The 21,535-nt window shown below is 47.4% G+C and overlaps 1 protein-coding gene across 6 annotated transcripts in view; it reads right to left on the reverse strand.

Annotated features, from left to right (window-relative positions):
• The window catches only part of NSD2 (nuclear receptor binding SET domain protein 2), a 467,195-nt gene that overhangs the window by 190,462 nt on the left and 255,198 nt on the right, over nucleotides 1-21,535 (reverse strand). For all 6 annotated transcript variants that reach the window (XM_029592506.1, XM_029592533.1, XM_029592496.1 and 3 more), the window contains exon 11: nucleotides 19,961-20,086. In XM_029592506.1, the coding sequence (XP_029448366.1) occupies nucleotides 19,961-20,086 (126 nt within the window). The remainder of the gene's footprint in view (nucleotides 1-19,960; nucleotides 20,087-21,535) is intronic.

Here is a 21,535-nt window from a genome sequence, read left to right on the forward strand (position 1 = left end):
TTTTTTTGGTGGGGGTAGTTGTCATTTACTTCTCCAATTGGGACATTTTAGCTCTATTTGATTGTTATTCATTTGTTTAAATTGCTATACTTTGTTTTATTTACCTGTATCTTGTTTTGCTGGGAATTGTTTGGTGGTTATAGGGAGGGATAGGGTATTATGGTTATTTGTAAATTGGATAATGCTTTGTTACTGCTGCAATAATTAGCTACTTACCTTCCTTTGAGTACCATGGTTGTAATGAAGAATAATACCTTCCTTAAGTAAATATGCTTTGTTTAGGTTGAAAGTCTAACTTAATTTTATAAAAGCTTGTTCAAGCATGGCTCTTCTTCTTGTGGCATGTTGCACAAAATATGTCAGGGCTCAAAAAAAACAAAAACTAGTGAGCACCAGCTTTCATTGTTCATTCACTGAGCACACTGAAACCTTGGGAGAACCCATATTGAAGGATATCAACTACTGAAAGCACAGTTTAACATACTAGGTGCAATTTTTTTTTATATAAAAAAAGTGTAATGCTACACCAGTCCAGCCATTACAAGTGAGTTATTTCCCCCTACCAGCAGATGGAGGCAGACAACTCTATTTTCTTGTGTGAAAACATAGCCACTACTTAGGATGTGGTGCCAGCAGCTTCTGGCACCCCTTTTCCATGCTACATGCAACAAACCTTGATAAGAAATTCAATCATGAAAAATGAAATTTCTCTGCCCATAGAATGTAAGGAAAGAACAAGAAAGAAAGAACAGAAAACTGGGATAAAGAAAAACCCAAAACTCGACCCGCATTAAATTATGAATCCAAAACAGCATCTGCAGCCATGCTTTTTGGGAAGGTCCTAGACTGGTATAACAGGACTAATGGAAAGGAAATTAGCAGTTAAGAAAACTTCTCCTTCCATCTCGTCCTGCTTACATTAGTCCAGCCAGTACAAGTGGGAAGTATCAAAGCTTCAATTTCCCAGATGGGAGGAGGAGAGGGTTGCATGCATAACCATCACCCTATAAGCAGATTTCTCCCGCACAAGCCCTTCTAGACAATAATGCTTGATGAAAGAACTCCGGGATGACCAAGTAGCTGCCCTGCAAATGTCAGTGGGAGCTAGGGCATGCACCTCCATCCAAGAAGCAGACTGTGCGCACTGGTGGAGTCTGCACGCACTAGTTCCGGAGACTTTTTGCCCTTGAGCACGTAAGCCGAATAAATAGTGTCTTTAATCCAGCGGGCCAAGGTAGCCTAAGAGTTTGCCTCCTCTTTATGGGGACCTTCGAAAAGGGCAAAAAACTTGTCCGACCTGAGTTCTAAGTAGTGCAGAACCATTCTATGGATATCCAGACATTGGAGGGACCAGTATTCCAGCCCACATTCCTCCTGAGAAAACACCAGAAGGGAAATCATCTGATTTATGTGAAAGCTTGAATTGACATTGGGAAGAAACAGCACCGGTTGGAAGACTGCACTCGAGGAAATCACCATAAGAAGGGTATCAGCAAGACAAGGCTTGCAATTCACAGACCCACCATGTGCAACAAATTGCCACCAGAAATGCAGTCTTCCACCTGCGCCTGACAATGAACTCCCCAACCCACAAGGCTCACATCAAAAACCCAAAGATGGCGTAATCAGGCTGATTCCTTAGAGGTGGTGTGCCAGATCCATCTACAAAGTCAGTGACTCCTGAACCCGTGGACACAGTTGAAGTTGCACCCCATAGTCCTGGGAGTCCGGAGACCATCTGGACAGAAGGGACGCTCGTAATGGATGCATGTGAGCCCTGGCCCACAGACCAGATCCTGAGCTGCTGCCATCAAGCCGAGCACGTATAAGTAGTCCCATGGAGACAAAGCAGACCGTTCCAGGAAGCTCAGGACCTGCTGGTGCACCTTGTGGGCCCACTCATCCATGAGGAACACCTGAATCTACTGAGTGTCGAACTTTGCCCCTACGTACTGCAAGGACTGAATGGAACTTTTGGCAAAATTGATCACCCAGTCAAGCCTTCAAAGACCTGCAACACTTGCTGGGTTACCACCTCCTCATAAGACTGTGCTAATATTAACCAGTCATTGAGATAAGGATGTACTGTAATTCCCTCATGTCGAAGCGCCACTGCTACCATGACTATAACCTTGGTAAACACCCATGGTGAGTTTGCAAGTCCAAAGGGCAAGGCCGGAACTGAAAATGCTCCTTTAACATACAAAATTGCCCTGAATCCAGGGCAGCGTTCGCACTACCAAAGCCAAACAGATCGAGATTTGCATAGCTACTGCCGATATGAACAGATTCCACAACAGTGCTGCCATTTTCTTGCCCTGCGGATCCTTCGGGGACACACCCACTTCCACTGGAAAAGTGATATGCCTGGTGACAGTTGTCACCAGGGCATTGACCACCGGAACTTGAAAAAAACTTCTGTACCACAGCAGGAGGGAGCGGATACAAATACTGCCGGAACCCCAACGTCCCAACTCCAGGGATTTCCACTCAATCATCTCCTCCACCTCCGGGTGGAGAAAAAAAAGTGTGTTAGTGTTCTTTCATAAGAAGTGTCATACTGGGTCAGACCAAGGGTCCATCAAGCCCAGTATCCTGTTTCCAACAGTGGGCAATCCTAGTCATAAGTACCTGAAAAGGACCCAAACATTAAATAGATCCCATGCTACTAATGCCGGCAATAAGCAGTGGTTATTTCCTATTGATTAATAGCAATTTATGAACTTCTCCTCCAGGAACTTATCCAAACCTTTTTAAACCCAGCTACACTAATTGCCTTAACCACATCCTCTGGCAATGTATTCCAAAGCTTTATTGAGTATTGAGTTGAAAATAATTCTGATTTGTTTTAAATGTGCTACTTGCTAACGTCATGGATTGCCCCCTTGTCCTTGCGTTATCCGAAAGAGTGATTAACAGATTCACATATACACGTTGAAGTCCCCTTTAGCCATCTCTTCTCTAAGGTAAACAGCCTTATCTCTTTAGCCTTTCCATGCCCATTATCACTTTGGTCAACCTTCTCTGTACTTTCTCCACTGTAACTTTTTTTGAGATACGGCAACCTCAGTATTCAAGGTGCAGTCTCACTATGGAGCAATGCAGAGGCATTATGACATTCATTTTATTTGCTATTCCCTTCCTAATTGCTAACATTGTTTGCTTTTTGACCGCCACAGCACTTAATAATGGAGTCCCACCTCAGGATCTCCTGTGGCTGCAACTTCTCCAGGTGAAGACAAGTGATTACCTGGTCAATCAAAGCAGTAGTCTCATATCTATGAAAGACAATAGAATCAGTATCCGGGATGAGGGCAAGATCCACCTCCTCCTCCAGATCCATGGTCCCCCATCTACTGGACTATTCAGGTGTCCCAGGACCTCAAAAGTGGCTCCGGGGACTCAAGGGCTGGCCGAGTTCACTTAGCTGAGTGCCAAGGAGAAGGAACTAATGATGCATCTCCCACAGACCTGGATGTTGCCCCACCAGACTGCGACTCAGGACTAACATAGGCACAAAAAGCCTGCCTTAGAAAATGAAAATTCAGGGGAAAATACACCTCCAGTCCCTAGAATCAAAGCAGACTAAATGCCTGGAAGCAGTTCCTCTGCTTCCCCTGCCGGTAGTAACACCAGCGGTGCATCTGACTCCCCCTCAAGCCCAGCTGCCTCAGTGGTCTCAGCAATGAGTACATGGCCAAATCTAAAATGGCTACCACCTCTGGATCCTGCATGCTTGGCAGCGAGTCTAGACCTGCAACCTTGTCTAGAGCCGATACACCAAAAAAACTGGCAGGCATACGAGGAGGAGTGAGTCTGGTGGTGAAACAAGCACCCAGGAGCTGCCCCATGTGACGACATGTCAGGCAGAGAATTATTTTTTCCTGGCAGTGCACAGAACCCTGAAGGTCTCACACAACAGTGCATCGCGCTACACATCTCTTTCCGTCTCCACATACTGAACGACAGCACCCTGACATTGAGACCCGACATGCCCCATTGGAGGATACTGCAATCGCCCTCCCCCCCCCCCCCCCCCCCAAACAAATGCTGGCTTCCTGCTAGCCTTCTGCACAGTTAGCACAAGTATTTGCTCCTTTTTTTTCCACCCAAGAAGAGAAGAGAGGTAAGGGGGGGGGGGGGGCAAAATGCAGAGGAAGAATAGGAAGGGAGGGAAGGGCCAATCCCCACAGACCCAGGATCAGGGAAAGCCAGTGAGAAACCCCCCCTGCTCTCCTATTTTTATCTATTTATTTTACTGACCAGCCAAAGCTCAACCAATGACCCTATGAAAGGGTTTGGGAGCAAGAGAGAGTCTCATACTCCTGGTCTTAATTAGCAGCTTGGCCCAGGGGTCTGACCACAGATCTGTCAAGCTGCTGCACCAGTTCAGTGCTACATCTGCTGGAGGCAAAAAATACTGGATTCCTGCTGCTGGTAACCACTTTCTATGAAGTGGTTGTGATGTCACACAGGAAAACAGTGTTTGCCTCCATCTGCTGGTATGGGGAAATAACCCACTTATAATGGCTGGACTGGTGATGCAGGAAAACATGGAAACAAAAATATGTCCTCTGCCTGCGCCAGATAGAAGGCCAAGGCTCTCTTGCAGTCCAAACTGTTCAGGGCATGTTAGTCTTGGTGAGCATGTGGCCTTGGGAAAAATGTTAATTGGACAATTGACTGGTCAAGATGGAATTCCAATACCACCTTAGGCAAAAACTTAGGGAGCGTATGCAAGACCACTCAAACATGAAAACATTTTGTGTAAGCTAGTTAAATAATTAAGACCTGAAGCTCATGGATCCTGCATGCTGAAGTAACTACCACCAAAAATACGACCTTCAGGTCAGTTACTTAAGGTCACAGGAGTGCAGCAGCTCAAAGGTTGCTTTCATCAGCTAGGACAAAAATCACACTGGGGTCCCATGACACAGCAGGAGACCTGATAGGAGGCTTCAAATGAAGCAGATCCACATTAAGTATTCAAATAAAGGCTGAACAGAGAAGGGGTTACTTTCTACATGATCTTGGTATGTGCTAATCACACTAAGGTGTACCTGCTCTAGTTGGTATTAAGACCAGCTTCAGAGAGATGCAGAAAGTAGTCAAGTAGTTTTTGTGTGGAGCAGGAGAAATGATCACAAGGTCCTAGATCCTAACACACAGCAAATCTTCTCGATTTCAGTCTATAGGACTTCCTAGTACATGGATTTCTGGAATTCCTGTTATGCTCGAACTGTTTATTTAAACTAGCTGCTAAATCAGCACCCCAAGCTAGTCAATTGTTTTCTGCTTTTTTGCACTACTCCTTTAGTAGCGTTAAGTTAAACTAATTCTCTCTCTCTTAATGGCCCTGAATTGTTCACCCTGTTTATTGTAACTTTCTTTCTAGTTAAATGGTTTTCCCTGGTTATGCTGTAAACCGGTCCGATAAGACTTCGTCTTGAGCATCAGTATATTAAAAGAATTTAAATAAAATAAATAAAATAAGTCAAGAGGACATGAGACATCCTCATAAAGGTCCAGTGGTTGCAAATCAGCCTCTCATCATCCAAGCGGTGAGTGAGAGGTTCCGGAGGTTAGGATGGCACAATCTGCCTTGAGCCTGTGTGATGAGATTTGGGGAAATCCTCAGTCTGTATGGTTCCCACATGGACACCCACAGGAGTGGAAACCAAATCTGTCTCAGCCAATGGGAGGCTACGAGGATCATGGATCCACAGTCTTCTCTGAGCTTCAACAAGTCTTTGCTACCACTGGAACTGAAGGAAATGTATACAGAAGACCCTGCTCCCAATAAATGGCGAAGGCATCAGAGGCTTGCTTGCTGTGTGCGGAACAGAAGAGGGGAACCCTTCCTGTTCCAAGGAGCCGTGAATAAATCCACCTCAGGATCTCTTGCCTCTGGAGTACCCCAGTTTGCCATGCCCTGGTCCAGGGATCATTCATGGGGTTTTAAGGACAGTCTGTCCACATAAACATTCTCCACACCATCCAGTTAAGCTGCCTGGAGCATCTCTTCCCAAACTATGGCCCAGAATCACAGCTGGAGAGCCTAGTGACACAAGGCGTATGAGTGTACCACCCTGCTGCTAATGTAGTGCATCGCTAATTGATTGTCCATCCAGACAAGGACAACTTTGTTGGATAGCCGATCTCTGAAAGCCCATAGAGCATACTGAATCACTCAGGAAGTTGATCTGAAAATGACATTCCTAGGTGGACCAAGAGTCCTGAGTGCAGAACCTATGAACATGAGCCCCCAAACCAGTTGTTTGCATCAGTGATTATGACAATTTGAATATGCAGAATTTGGAAGGGAACTTCCCCGAACCGGACTGGAATTATCCTGCCACAAGGACAGAGAATCCTGCAGTGGCAGAGTATTATGGATGCAGTTCTGAAGGACCTGGCTGGCCTGAAGCCATTGCGACCTCAAGGTCCACTGGGCTCTTCTCATACACAGATGCAAGAGGAAGAAACTCACCTGAGTCATGTCTAGCACAGTTCTTATCAACTCCAAATGAGGTGACAGGCAGAGATGAGACCTGGGGGAACTTTAGTAACTCCAACACCCAGATGCTCATGCATTTGGACACTCCTCTGCTCCTGCCCGAGATGTACTCTTGACCAACCAATCGTCCTGATAGGGAAAGCATGCGCATCCCCAGCTTGGGCAAGTGCTCTGTCACCAAGGCCAGGCATTTTGTGATTACACGAAGGTGTACGCAAACCTAAACAGTAGAATATGATGCTAAAGATGCCGGTTTCCCTCTACGAACCTGAGATATTTGCTAGGACTGGGGAATATCTCAAAGTGAGTATAGACATCTTTGAGATAGCAAATGTTGCTTACCTGATGTAACAGGTGTTCTCACAGGACAGCAGGATGTTAGTCCTCACAAATGGGTGACATCGAGGATGGAGCCCACCACGGAAAACTTCTGTCAAAGTTTAACAGAACTTTGACTGGCCCCTACTGGGCATGCCCAGCAAGGCACTGACCCTGCAGCCAGCAGGGGTCTCCCTTCAGTCTGATTTTCAAAGCTACAGGCAGTGCCTAAAAAAGTAAAAACTAAAACGAACCCAACACCGCGGGGTGGCGGGCGGGTTTCGTGAGGACTAACATCCTGCTGTCCTGTGAGAACACCTGTTACATCAGGTAAGCAACATTTGCTTTCTCACAGGACAAGCAGGATGGTTGTCCTCACAAATGGGTGAGTACCGAGCTGAGGATGTCCTGACTTGCACCAAATGCCCCCAACGACGTGCAACAGGCACAACAACTGGGGTGGAATTTGGCAAAGGGCATCCGCACCCTACCGGGAAGGTGGAAGGGTGTTGGTACCTCATGTTGGAAAAAGGTTACGCAAGACAGACTGGCCGAAGATGGCGTCCTGTCTTCCAGCTTTGTCCAAACAATAGTGGGCTGCAGCTTTACAGATGTCAGGAAGCGGCACCGATCGAAGGTGTGCTACCGAAGTCGCCATGGCCCTCACAGAGTGTGCTTTTACACGGTCTTGAAAAGGAATGCCAGCTTGCTGATAGCAAAAAGAAATGCAGTCCGCCAACCAGGAGGAAAGAGCCTGCTTACCCACAGGTTGTCCTAACTTGTTAGGATGGAAAGAGACAAATAATTGAGTGCTCTTCCTGTGTGCAAGTGTACGGTCTAGATAAAAAGCTAGAGCTTGTTTGCAGTCTAGGGTATGCAGAGTCTGTTCCCCGGAGTTGGAGTGGGGCCTGGGAAAAAAGATAGGTAGTATAATGGATTGATTTATATGAAACTCCGAAACTACCTTAGGTAAGAATTTAGGGTGAGTGCGGAGTACTGCCCGGTCCTGCAGGAGTTTAGTGTAAGGCGGATAGGTAACTAGGGCCTGTAATTCACTAACCCTGCGAGCTGAAGTGATAGCCAAAAGGAATAACACTTTCCATGTGAGATATTTTAGGTCACAGGAGTGCAGAGGTTCGAAAGGTGGTTTCATAAGGCGACCAAGAACCAGATTAAGGTCCCAAGATGGGGCCGGAGGACATAAAGGTGGCTTCAGATGGAGCAAGCCTTTAAGAAAGCGTGTTACCAGGGGTTGTACTGAAATAGGAACACCCTCTATACCTTTATGGAAAGCGGCTACCGCACTGACATGCATCCTAATGGAAGAGGTTTTAAGACCGGATTCTGATAGATGCCATAAATAGTCCAAGAACTTAGAGATTGGACAGGAAAGGGGATCAAGGGACTGAGAAGTGCACCATGATGTGTACCTTTTCCATTTATATGAATAGGATCTTCTGGTGGAGGGCTTTCGTGAAGCTATCAGGACACGAGAAACAGAATCCGAAAGGTTAAAAGGCTGAAGGACTAACCTTTCAACATCCATGCCGTCAGGGACAAGGCCTGGAGGTTGGGATGGAGGAGGCATCCGTCGTTTTGAGTGAGCAGATGCGGATCCATTCCCAGAGGGATGTGCCTGCGGATGGAGAGATCCTGGAGTATGGGAAACCACACCTGGCGTGGCCAGTGGGGTGCTATCAGGATCATGGTTCCTCCGTCCTGGCGAAGCTTCACGAGAGTCCTTGACAGAAGAGGAAGTGGAGGGAATGCATAGAGCAGACCTGTCGTCCACTTGAGGGAGAAGGCATCCCTCGGCCGAGAGTACTGGCTTCGAATGAGAGAGCAGTAATCGTCCACTTTGTGGTTCTGAGGGGACGCAAAGAGGTCTATGCGGGGAGAACCCCACTTGCGAAACAGAGAGGTCGCTACCAGAGGGTCTAGTGACCACTCGTGCGGTTGGAAGACACGGCTCAGCTGGTCTGCCAATATATTGTCGACTCCCGGTAGGTAAGTGGCCCTGAGGTACATGGAGTGGGAGAGGGCTTCCGCCCAAATCTGCGCAGCTTCCTGACACAGAAGGAAGGAGCCTGTGCCTCCCTGCTTGTTTATGTACCACATGGCCACTTGGTTGTCTGTCTGGATTAAGATTATCTGATTCAAGAGATGATCTTTGAAAGTTCTGAGCGCGTAGCGGATTGCTCGAAGTTCCAAGAAATTTATCTGGTGTTCGGCTTCGTCTGGTGACCATAACCCTTGGGTTTGGTAATCGTCCACATGGGCTCCCCAACCGATGTGGGAAGCGTCGGTGGTTAGGATTACTTGTGGATCTGGTAGGAGAAAAGGTAAGCCCTGAAGGAGGTTGACCTAAGTCGTCCACCAGGTTAAAGACAGACGTAGCGCTTGTGTAACTGTGACTATGGAGGACAGAGGCTGAAAAGCTTGAATCCATTGGTGTCGCAGAGTCCATTGTGTTACTCTCATGGCTAGTCGGGTCATGGGAGTGACTTGAACCGAGGATGCCATATGTCCTAGGAGAATGAGGAATTGGCGAGCCGTGGCAGTGTTTTGAGACTGGAGCTGGCGGGCTAGGGACATGAGAGTTTGGACCCGTTGAAGCGGAAGGTAGGCCTTTGCCTGTAAGGTGTCCAAGTCTGCTCCAATGAAGGATAAGGTTTGAGATGGGACTAAGCAAGATTTCTCGTAATTGACAAGAAACCCTAAGGAAAGGAGTGTGTGAATTGTCAATTTTAGGGAGGATTGAGCAATCTGAGGGGTGGAGGCCCTGATTAGCCAATCGTCCAGGTAGGGGTAGACATGGACACATTCCTTCCTGAGGAATGCTGCTACCACTACGAGACATTTGGTAAAGACTCGTGGAGCAGATGCCAGACCGAAAGGTAGTACCCGGTATTGATAATGGTCGCGGCCTACCAGGAACCGCAGATACTTGCGATGGGATTGTGTAATCGCAATGTGGGTATAAGCGTCCTTGAGGTCGAGAGAACACAGCCAATCCCCCTTTTGCAGCAGAGGGAGCAGCGCCCAGGGTTACCATCTTGAACTTTTCTTTTTGAAGGTATTTGTTGAGGGCCCGAAGGTCCAAAATGGGACGTAGCCCCCCTGATTTCTTTGGTATGAGGAAGTACCTGGAATAGAATCCCTTCCCTCGTTGAGAGGAAGGGACGGGTTCTATAGCATTTGATTGCAGAAGAAGGGATACTTCCTGTTGTAATTGAGTCAAATGGCTGGTTAGACTCCATGCTTGAAGAGGCGGGGAGTCTGCCGGAAGAGTTATGAAGTTGAGGTGGTAACCCTGTGCGATAATTGCTAGCACCCACTGGTCTGAGGTGATCTGTATCCAGCGTTGTAAAAAGTGGTACAGTCGACCCCCCACAGGGATGTCTGGGAGTGGGGTGTGGCATGTGCTCCGTACAGGGAAGTCAAAGACCCGCCGCAGGCCCAGGAGGTGGGGCTACAGTAGGTCTTTGCTTCCTAGGCTGACGAGGCTGAGGTCTGTTGGAGGATCGAGCAGGACGAGGCCTGGCCGATGGAGGATAGTAACGACGTGGCCGAAAGAACGACTTTTTAGAGTCCTTCTTAGGTGGTTGTTTGGAGGACACCTCAGATGGAACAGATGAAAGTTGTTTCAACGTCTCGTGGTGATCTTTTAATTCTGCCACAATCTGCTGAATTTGTTCTCCAAACAAATTGTCCCCTAAGCAGGGTAAATCAGCTAGACGATCCTGGACCTCTGGGCGAAGGTTGGATGACTTTAACCAAGCCCAACGTCTGGCTGAGATGGCAGTAGCTGAAACTTTTGTGGAAGCGTCGAAGATGTCATAGGCCGTTCTGATCTCGTGCTTCCCTGCCTCAAACCCTTTGTTAAGAAGGGCTTGAAGCTGTGGCTGGTATTGGTCCGGCAATGTGTCAGCGTAGTCTTTCATCTGTTTAAGGATGGCTCTGTTATATTGAGTCATGTAAAGTTGGTATGAAGCTATGCGTGAAATCAACATAGCCCCATGATACACTTTCCGTCCCACACTATCCAGGAATTTATTGTCCTTGACAGGTGGAGTGGAAGAGTGTGGCTTTAGACGCTTGGCCTTCTTTTGCGCGGACTCAACCACAACAGAGCGATGATCCAGTTGAGGCTTCTGAAACCCTGGTGCTGACTGGACGAGGTATGTGGAGTCAGCCTTCTTGTTAACTGGAGACACAGATGAAGGAGATTCCCAGTTTTTCTTTAAAAGGTCAAGAAACACCTGGTGAATGGGGATGGAAGCTATGATTTTTGGAGCATCCAGAAATTGGAGCAGTTCCATCATCTGGTGTCTGTCATCGGTCTCAGATTGCAGCTGAAAAGGTACAATTTCTGACATCTCCTTTACAAAATTAATAAAGGAGAGATCCTCAGGAGGAGATCGTTTTCTACTCTCTGTAGGAGATGGTGGTGAAGGTAAATCTGTGTCAGAAGATGTATCATCACCCCAGGTATCATAAGGATCATGTGGGGCTTGAAGCCCTGAAGGACCTGGTTGAGGATCCGAAGGCATCGAATGAAACCTTGATGGAATCGGTGCTGCAGGCGGGAATGGCATCGAGGGCTTCGGGGCTGCCGATGGAATCGGTGCCGGTCCTGGAATCGATGGAGCCGAAGGATAGATCGGTGGAGAGATATGCGAAGGCACCGATGGGACCACCCCGGACGGGGGAATCAGAAACGGTGTTTCTCCTGCCGATGAGAATCCTGTCGGAGACGATGGTGTTGTCGGTGCTACTGGGATCACCGATGGAAGGGCCGTCATAAGTGCCTCCATGCGGCGCAGTAGCGGTGCTAGAGCTTCCACCAAAGGCTCGGTGGTCGGTTCCCTCCTCGGTGGCGGAGTCGGTGCCGGGGTCGGTGCCGGAGACGGTGCCGGAATCGATGCCGGAGACGGCGCCGGTGGAGGTTGGAACCTTTGCGTCGCTTTCTCGATGGCCTCCTGGACCAGCCGGTCCAGTTCTGCCCGGAGACCAGGGGTAACGATACCCGGCTCGACGGGAGAGGGAGGCTGAGGCAGAGCCGGAGGGACCACCGTAACCGGTGGGATCACGGCTCCCACATCCCGAGAGGGTGAGGGTTTCCTCGGTGCCTGCGAACGAGACGTGGACGGTGCCAGGTCTGACCGAGGCTTTTTAGTCGGTGGCTCGGCCTGTTCAGAGGTCGATGGTTGTGGATCTTCGACGGGCCGAGACTTGTGCCGTTGATGGCGATGCTTGTCCTTCCGATCTCCTTGCCCATCCGGGGAGGGGACAGGAGTCGACGGCCGGGAAGTCATCGATGGTGGACGGTCACCGGAGGGTTGACGGTGGTGGTACAACTTCGACGGTGCCGGTTCCGATGACGTCGATGCTATCGATAGTGTTGGGGTGGGTGCATGGAAGAGGAGCCCCATCTTCTCCATCCTGGCTTTGCGACCCTTAGGTGTCATTAAGGCACATTTGGTCGAAGTCAGGACATCATGCTCACTACCCAAACACAAAACACAAACCCTATGGGGGTCTGTGATTGACATAGTCCGGGTGCAATCCGGACATCGACGGAACCCCGTCGCCATGGCCGAGGGCCAAATTTAGCCGCGGGATCGGTAAGTGCCAACAGGCCTCGAGGGCCAAAAATCGACGGCAGTCGATAAAAAACGGCAAAAAACTTACCGGATTCCGCGAAGGTGACAAAAATTTGTCGAAGGGAGACCCCTGAGGGGCAAATTTTCTTCGGAAAGAAAAAACCGAATTCCTGTCAGGAACGTGGTAAGAAGAGCTCCTTTCACCGCGTGGCAACTGCTGCGCGGAAAAAAGAAGACTGAAGGGAGACCCCTGCTGGCTGCAGGGTCAGTGCCTTGCTGGGCATGCCCAGTAGGGGCCAGTCAAAGTTCTGTTAAACTTTGACAGAAGTTTTCCGTGGTGGGCTCCATCCTCGATGTCACCCATTTATGAGGACAACCATCCTGCTTGTCCTGTGAGAACAAGAGAGCTCAGTCATTCTCCTTTTTGTAGAAAGGGCATCAAGACACCCAGGGAAACCATATTGAACTTCACTTTTTGGATGAATTTGCACAAGATCCTGAGGTCTAGGATCCAGAGATCCCCTGTTTTCTTTGGAATCACTAAGTTCTTGGAGTAGAATACCCCACCCTCTTTGTCCTGGTGGAACGGGCTTGACCACTCTGGCCAGTTGGAGAAGAGAGCTGTAAGCAGCATTTCCTGATGCGCTGGTCGACACCAAGATGGGTCTGGAGGGTGATTTAGTGGGACACCCAATGGATTTAATTTGTACCCTCTCTAGACAATGAGGACTACCTACGAATTCGAGGTTGCATTGGTCCACAGATTTGCGTAGAACCCTAGCATGCCCCCAACAGGCATGTCCTGCGGCAAGTGCACTGGGATCTTGGCTATGCTCTCCCCGGTCCAATCAAATCCCCAACCCAGGTATTTGGCTGGGAAGCCAATTGAGGCTTAGGCAACGTCTGCTGCCAGAAATGGCTGTAAGGGGCCTGGCTCAGCATGAGACTGATGGAGCGGAAGAAGTGTTTCCTATGCCCCGACCTTTGGATACCTCCTGGAGATAGAGTGTGGGTCTGGAGCAGGTGTGAAGAGCTGCTGGATCGTTGCAGAATGATCACGAATTTCTGCCACTTCATCCTTAACTTGATTTCCAAAGAGATTCTCTCTAGTACAAAGCACAACAAGCCTTTCCTGCACCTTTGGGCAGAGATGAGAGGTGTGCAGTCAGATGAATCTGCCCATCCCTATCCCAACATCAAAGACACTCTATGTCACCTCAAACACACTGTAGGTCAATCAAACCCTATGTTTTCTGCATTCCAGACCCCCTGGTCACAAGTAACTGGACAGTGTTTTGCTGCTTCTGATGAAACTGCTCTGCTAACTCCTGCACCTGCTTCAGAATGTCCCACATATATTGGTCCATGAACAGATGATAGGCTGCTATGAGGGCAATGAGTGTAGCACCCTGAAAGACTTTCCTCCCAAGAGTATCCATGGCTTGAGGGGGAACACCAAGGAGTGAGTCCTATAGTGCTTTTTTTTTTTTTTTTTTTCCAAAAACATTTTATTTATAAAAACATCAATGCAGAGATAACATCCAATACAGTTATACATGTAAAGATATACATAGATCGATTTAAGTCTAAGCATACATTCCAATCACCCCCAGCTATTATGGGAGAGGAGGTGAACTCAGCAACTGATGCCTTTAGGCTGTGATAATAAGCTACTTCATCTCTGTTTGGGCTATATACATTTATCAACGAGATTATTTGTCCATATATAGAGCCTTGTGAATTCTGAGAGAAATTCTTGTGTATCATTATACTGATTCCTCTACTCTTAGAATTTAAAGATGAGCAAAAAACCTGCCCTGCCCATTTTTCTACAGAGTTTCTCGTATTCCTGGTGGGTCAATTGCGTCTCCTGCAGCATAACCACTTGTACCAATCTTTTTCGTAGGAAAGTTAAAATTCTCTCATTTGTTGGGAGTGGCTATACCTCTCATGTTCCATTAAACAAAGGTCACCTTAGAGTTAGCCAGGAACATTAGGAAGAGATCTCAATAACTGTGTGACCACCACAACAAAATGTTCATCTATATTTGCATATATTCTGATGCAATGACTGACTTAACAGTTTGTCCCTTTTCCCCCACAGCCATAGTCCCCAAACTAGGAACTTACTCCAATTAATCCTCACCTATAACAACCCAACAGAGGGTATGAGAAAGACCAATCAGGGTTTCCTTAGGTTATCAACCTTCTGGCCACCTTTCCTAAAACCCTCTGTCCCCTGGTACAGTCCCACCCCCCAAAGCATGCTGCCCAGGTGCACCTTGAGGCCTGAGCTCTGCTCTCCATACCAGCTCCCCCTCCAACAGTGTTCCAACACCCTCTTCTCCCTAAATCCCCCTCCCATTTCCCCATCTGAAATACCATTCTATACCTTCCACAAAAAACTTAGGACCACAAATCCCCTTTCTTGCTACCCTTTTCCCTCCTATCCCTCTCTTCCCACCTCCTTCCCTGTCTTCTCCCCCCTCCCTTATCCATGGTCCATGTCCTTGAATTATCATGAACTTCCTCTGAACAGGACACAAGCCATTTGTCGGTGCTCCAACCCAAGTATCCACCATACAAAAGTTCTTTAGAGGAGGGGCTATAGTTGGTAGTGCTCTGCCCACCAGGCCTAATAATTTGATCAGTCATGTAGATGGCTGTTTTGATCCCAAAGTATGGCTATGCAGAAATGTCTCCACCGGCAGCCTGTTGAGTATCACCACAGTACATCCCCTTCTCGCTGTGTCCAATTATCAACCTTGTTGCTCTCATTCTCCAGAGGTAATGCACTATGACAAGAAGCCATATGTGCATGGCAAGAAAACCTAACATTTCTCCCCTTCCATAATCCCCATTTTACCCCTCTACGTACTCATATCTCCCTACCCAACATACCTCCCCCATTTGAATCCAGAGAGCTACTCCCCCTCCCCCTCTTTGATATCAGCCATCTTAACTATCCATTTACTCATCTTATAACTAATCATCCCCATGTTTATCATAAAAAAGGAAAGTAATTACTAGCAAGAATGAAAGGATATGAAGCATGGTCAGTGAAAGACTAATGTGCACAGACTGGGAGAGGAACTTTGGAGTGATAGTGTCTGGCAATCTGAAGGTGGCAAAGCAATGTGACAAGGCAATAGCTATAGATAGAAGAATGCTGGGCTGCATAGAGAAAGGAATAACCAGTATGAAAAAGTGATGTCTTTGTTCAGGGGTCCTTGGTGAGGCCTCACCTGGAGTACTGCATTCAGGACTGGAGCCCATCTCTCAAAAAGCATAGAGACAGGAAGGAGGCGGTCCAAAGAAGAGCAACAGAGATGGTATAGGCTCTGTATTGGAAGACTTATAAGGAGAGGACAAATGATCTGATTATGTACACCCTGGAAGAGAGGAGGTGCAGAGGAGAAAGGATATAGATATTCAGATACCTGAAAGGTTTTAATGATGCATATACTTCAAACCTTTTCCATTGGAACAGTAGAACTAGGGTTCACAAAATGAAACTCATGGGACGACGACTCAGAACCAATGTCAGGAAATATTTCAAGGAAAGCATGGTGGATGCCTGGAATGCCCTTCTGGAGGAGGAGGAGGAGAACACAAAAAAAAAAAAGTCAAAGAATTCAAAGGGGCACGGGTTAAACACTGTGTATCCCTAAAGGCTAAAGGACAGAAATGAAGAAAAGGGTGCATGGGGGTAACCTGCTTGGTGGCGGTTACTAACAATATGCATGGGGATTACTACCATTAACCAATAAGCCTTGATGCTTCTCATGCAACTGCTCTCCATTTTGACATCACTCTCTACTTTGATGGCATGGAGGGAAAAGAGGAATTGGATTCAAAGGAGAACTAACATAGGCCTCGAATTTTATGGTCTGGGGTACTGATATGCAGATATAAGGGAAAAAGAACAGGACTGTTTCTATGGCTAAGTTTAAAAGCAAAGCATATCATGCAGCACTGTCTGAATATTCAAGTGGCTCCGGACCCAGTAAAAATGTTGCTTTAATATAGAAGATTTGGAGGTAAACTGCACGGAGTGGCAGTTACTATCCTTAACAGAAACTTGTGGGTAACCTGCATGGAATGATAGTAGCTACATAGGAAACTTGCTGGGCAGACTAGATAGACCATTTGGTCTTTTTCTGCCGTCAATACTATGTTACTATCTGAAGATTTGGCCAATGACTTTCATCTAACCAAATCAATGTTGCTTAGTTATTCTCTTCTCCACCCTCAGAACTCTATGCTTGAGACTCTTCAAGGAATTGCCATTTGATAGAGTCCCAGATTTGTTATTAATTTTCTCAAGTTATGCAGTTAGTGAGCCTACACATGCCGACAAGCAAGGCCCGGTCCTCTGTATCATGGAGGGAAAGAATCCACCTTCTAGGGCTGACCCATCCGTTTATTTTCGAGACTGCACTGCTCCCCTCTGCCCCACGCTTTTGCGAGGCTTCACGGCCATTATTCTCTGATCGTGGAGGAGAAGCGCCATCTTTGCTCCTCCGAGCATAGAATGCCATTGCCTCGCCGGTGAGCTGAAGTTCTTCCAGGATTCATCTATCTGCACCGTAAGTTGGACTTGGTAGAGTAGTTTAAAATGGAGCTGTTTATCGTGGAGTTTTTTTTCACCAGTTCGTACACTGCCCATCTTTTCTGCGTAGTATAGCTGTAATCCGGAAACAATGCCACATGGGTCCCTTTATCGGTCAAAGATTGAAGTTCCCATGCCTTCCTGAGAGCCCATTCTTTGGTTTGAAACTTATGAAAATTTGTTACAAAAGCACACAGAAAGTTTTCCTAGCCCTGCTCTCTACTAGAAACAGATGACTCCTGTCTATTTCTAATCAGGGATCTTCTTTGCCAGGGTGTAACAGATCTGTGGAGTCACCGCTCCAGAAAACCCCTTGTGTTGGAACCCTCTGTTTTCTCAGGTATCCCTATTAGCCAGTTTGAACACCAGGATCTTCCAGGTACACAATCTTATCCTCCAGATCTTTAACCCGCCATTTCAACCTTAATGCATCAGCTTCTGTAGACTCCCAATCTTCTATGGCTGAGATACAGTGCTCTAGCTCCTCAACCCAAGGGCATAAGCCAATTTGTGCCTTAATCTCTTATTGAGGAATTCATGCGGCCCATGTTCTTAACGTCTGCCCCTAATTCCCAGACTTCGCTTAGTATCTGGGTCATTATCGCATGATCTACCTTCACCGAATGACTCTCTCTAATACTGAGTCTCTCCTTCCCTCGACCTCCCCGAGTCCTCTGACTCTCTGGCCTCATGGTAGTAATTAGTGATAAGCCTCTCAAATGCGCTCCACATTTGCCTAGATAATCCTGTGAAACTGCTCTGTACCCCGCTGAAACTCCAGAAAAATGTTATGTACCTTTCAGTGGCTGATTACTGCTACATACAGTTGAAAATATCAAGATAGAATTGTGGGGAAAGGGGCGAACAAGCTCCGGGACATTCAGAGCTTCACTGGTGTGCAACATTCTCTATCAACACTCAATAGTGCCCCCCCACGTTTTGCCTTCTTCAGAACGAATTTAGCTACCACAGACTGGTGTGGTAACTGACACTTATTGAATTCAGGAGCCTGCAAGATGAGATAAACTGTGACTCCCTTCTTGTTTACAGGAGTCACAGAGAGGTTTCTCCTACATCTTCAACAGTACCTCCTGGAGAATTTTGTGCACTAGGGTTGCCAAGATCTCCTTTGGAGGCTCCAAGTACTGGAGAATATCCAGCATTTTGTGCCTGGATACTTTCTCCTTCTACATTTGAAAAAGGTCTTCAAATGGAGACTTCCTTCTGTCTGGCAGAGGCAAGGGAGTGGGGAAGCCTGCTGACAATTTATCTTCTGAATCAGCGTCTGAGCCTCTGCACCCCCATAAGTAAGAGGAATCCAACCCGCTGTGGTCTGCAGGGGTCGGATCTCTGGGCGCTCTGTCTACAAGTGGGTCAATGACCGGTGTAGCTAGCTGGTGGGCCCAGGACACCTGTCCTCTCGGAGGGCTTCCTTTCCTGAGATGCTGGGGATAACAATGGTTTGGCTGCCGCTGACAGATGCCCCTCTGGGTCTCTGTGACCAATCGGGCTCCAATACTAGTGCTGGTGTAGTGCTAAGTGCCTGCAATGAGTCAAGCAGCGGCTTGAGAAACAACTGTGCTTCCTTCTGTACCCTCTATGCTGCGGTATCAAGATTCTGCAGCATTTTCTCCACGGCCTGCTGGATACATCTCTCCAACTCCTCTACAATGATCATAGATTCTGATACAAACTGCGAGGCAGGAGTGACCACACCTTCTTTGGAATAAAGAGGAGGATTTGTGGCAGACAACAGAACTAGTGGAGACCATGAGCTCTCCTTACCGCATCATATGCATCATCCCTGTGCATCGATGTGGACCAATGCTGTTGCTGCTTTCCTCGATGCTCAGCATGAATTGTCCTCCATGCAGAGGCCTTCCTCAACCAGGAGATAGGCAATGGTCTGGCTCCAGGGTCCCAACGTCCACTGACACTGAAGGAAGGGACACCCCCCCCCGAGGCAGACAATTCCACCTCCGTTGGCACGCCTCCGTGGTCTATTAAAATCGATGGATCGGTCTACCGGTGCCCAAAGAGACATTCCATTAACTCCAAGCGGGACCAATGTCCTTTTGAGAGTCATTTCTGCACATCTGCGGCCACCCCAAACATCATACGATGTTCCAAGTAGAGGACACATCATAGGGATCCGTGATAGACAATCCTCTTTATAGAGGGCAAGGCTCGAACCCTGAAGACATAGTATTGTGAAAGAAAAATGTATTTACTTACAATAATTTATATGCCGCCTATTGCCAGAACCTCTTCTAGGTGGATTCCAACAAAAACACAAAAGCGAAATCATAAAACAAACTAATACAGCATGTAAAACATTCAATCACATAATAAATCAAATAAAACAATTAAATCAAAGTCATCATTAGAAACGAGATACTATATCAAACTTGGTGGCAGCGGTCATTGATGGCCCATAGGCTCTGAAGGTAACACCACCCGGAAGGGAATGACTGTGATAGGAAACTTGAGGAAATGGTGAAAAACCTTAGGGGACACTATTGGGAAGACCGCATTACCAACAAATGGCAAGCACAAAACACGAGAAAAACTTAAGAGCAAAACCTGAAGAAGAAAAAAAAAAAAAAAAAAGCCAGACTCCTCCCATGACCACTGGGTTCCGTGGAAAAAAGACAGAAGGGACCCTACATGGATGCGTAGCATAATGCATGCCACGGGATGCTCAGTGAGGGTCAATCAAAGTTCTAGAAACTATGACAATTTTTCCCATCAGATGGTTGTTTTTGATAGTTTGAAAAAGTCAGTCTCAAATAACTTTTATTCTAAGGTGATAAAACGATTACCTTTCATGAATAAGTAATTTTTTTTTTGTATAGATTTTAAACTACAGAAAACTATCACAAATGAATGACATAACCAGCTCCCTACCTGGCACACATACTCCTTTCTTGCTGCTCGCTCATATTTCTTGGATGAGGCTGACATTTCTGTTTGGGCCTCATCAGCACTTTCATATGGGGAGTCCGATCTTTCATCTGCTTGACAGTCAGAAATCTAAAAATGAAAAATAAGTATCATCAATAACTACTAAAAATGGTTTTCCATCTTGTTAAGAGAAAAAGGAAAATTAGTTTCTTACCTGAATTTTCGTTCCTGTAGTACCACGGATCTGTCCAGACACCTGGGTTTTGCCTCCGCACCAGCAGATGGAGAGAGCAAGATTTGACGGGCTCGGCCACATATAGCAGGGTGCCACCCACAGCCTCTCAGTCTTACGTAATGTCAAAGCAGAATGGAACAACCAACCAAATTACCTAACTATGTTTCGCCTAAACAAGGCCCAGTCCAAACTCCCAACTGAAACAGAACTCACAGAACCAAAGGAGTGAACGATATAACGAATATCAAGGAAAATGAATCCACGAGCGGACTCTCCACACTGACACGGGCGGGTCCCTGGACTGATCCGTGGTACTCAGGAACGAAAATTATCAGGTAAGAAACTAATTTTCCTTTCCCTGTACGTACCCGGATCAGTCCAGACACCTGGGATGTACCAGAGCCAACTTACAGAGGGTGGGAACCAGAGAGTCCCGCTCGAAGCACTCCCTCACCAAAACCATCTGAAGACAAGGCTTGGACATCCAAGCGGTAATGTCTTGCAAAAGTATGCAACGACTTCCAAGTAGCCGCCCTACAAATTTCCTGAGGCGACACCTGAGAAGATTCCGCCCAAGAAGCGGCCTGAGACCGCGTAGAATGAGCCCAAAGGCCCACGGGAACGGGTTTCCCCAGCAATAAGTATGTAGAACCAATGGCCTCCTTGAGCCAGCGAGCGATCGTGGTTTTTGAAGCCGCACCTCCCCTCTTTGGACCATTACACAAGACAAAGAGATGGTCAGAGACACGGAAGGAATTCGTAACCTTGAGATATCTGAGCAGGACCCTGCGAACATCCAGCTTCCGTAAATCCTTCGCCATAGGATCCGGCCGCTCTCCTTCTGGAAAGGAGGGAAGCTCAATCGACTGATTCAAGTGGAAAGAAGACACCACCCTTAGGCAGAAAGGAAGGAACCGTCCTCAAGGATACCCCTGAATCTGAGATTTGGAAAAACAGCTCCCTGCACGACAGAGCCTGCAATTCCGATACTCGCCTAGCCGAAGTAATCGCGACTAGGAACACCACTTTTAGTGTAAGATCCTTCAGCGTTGCCCGCTTGATAGGCTCAAAAGGCAGCGAACATAAGGCCGAAAGCACCCAATTAAGGTTCCAGGATGGACAAGGATGGTGCAACGGAGGACGTAAATGCGCTACATCTGGGTGTAAAGCCAAAGACACCCCGTGCACCTTACCTTGGAGACAACCAAGAGCTGCCACCTGGACCCGAAGGGTACTACAAGAGAGACCTTTAGAGAGACCTGCCTGGAGAAAAGCTAGGACATCGGACACCAAAGCCCTCATAGGATCCACACCGCGATCCCTACACCAGCCTTAAAACACCG

The sequence above is a fragment of the Rhinatrema bivittatum genome, chromosome 1, assembly GCF_901001135.1.
Source record: "Rhinatrema bivittatum chromosome 1, aRhiBiv1.1, whole genome shotgun sequence".
Classification (NCBI taxonomy): Eukaryota; Metazoa; Chordata; class Amphibia; order Gymnophiona; family Rhinatrematidae; genus Rhinatrema; species Rhinatrema bivittatum.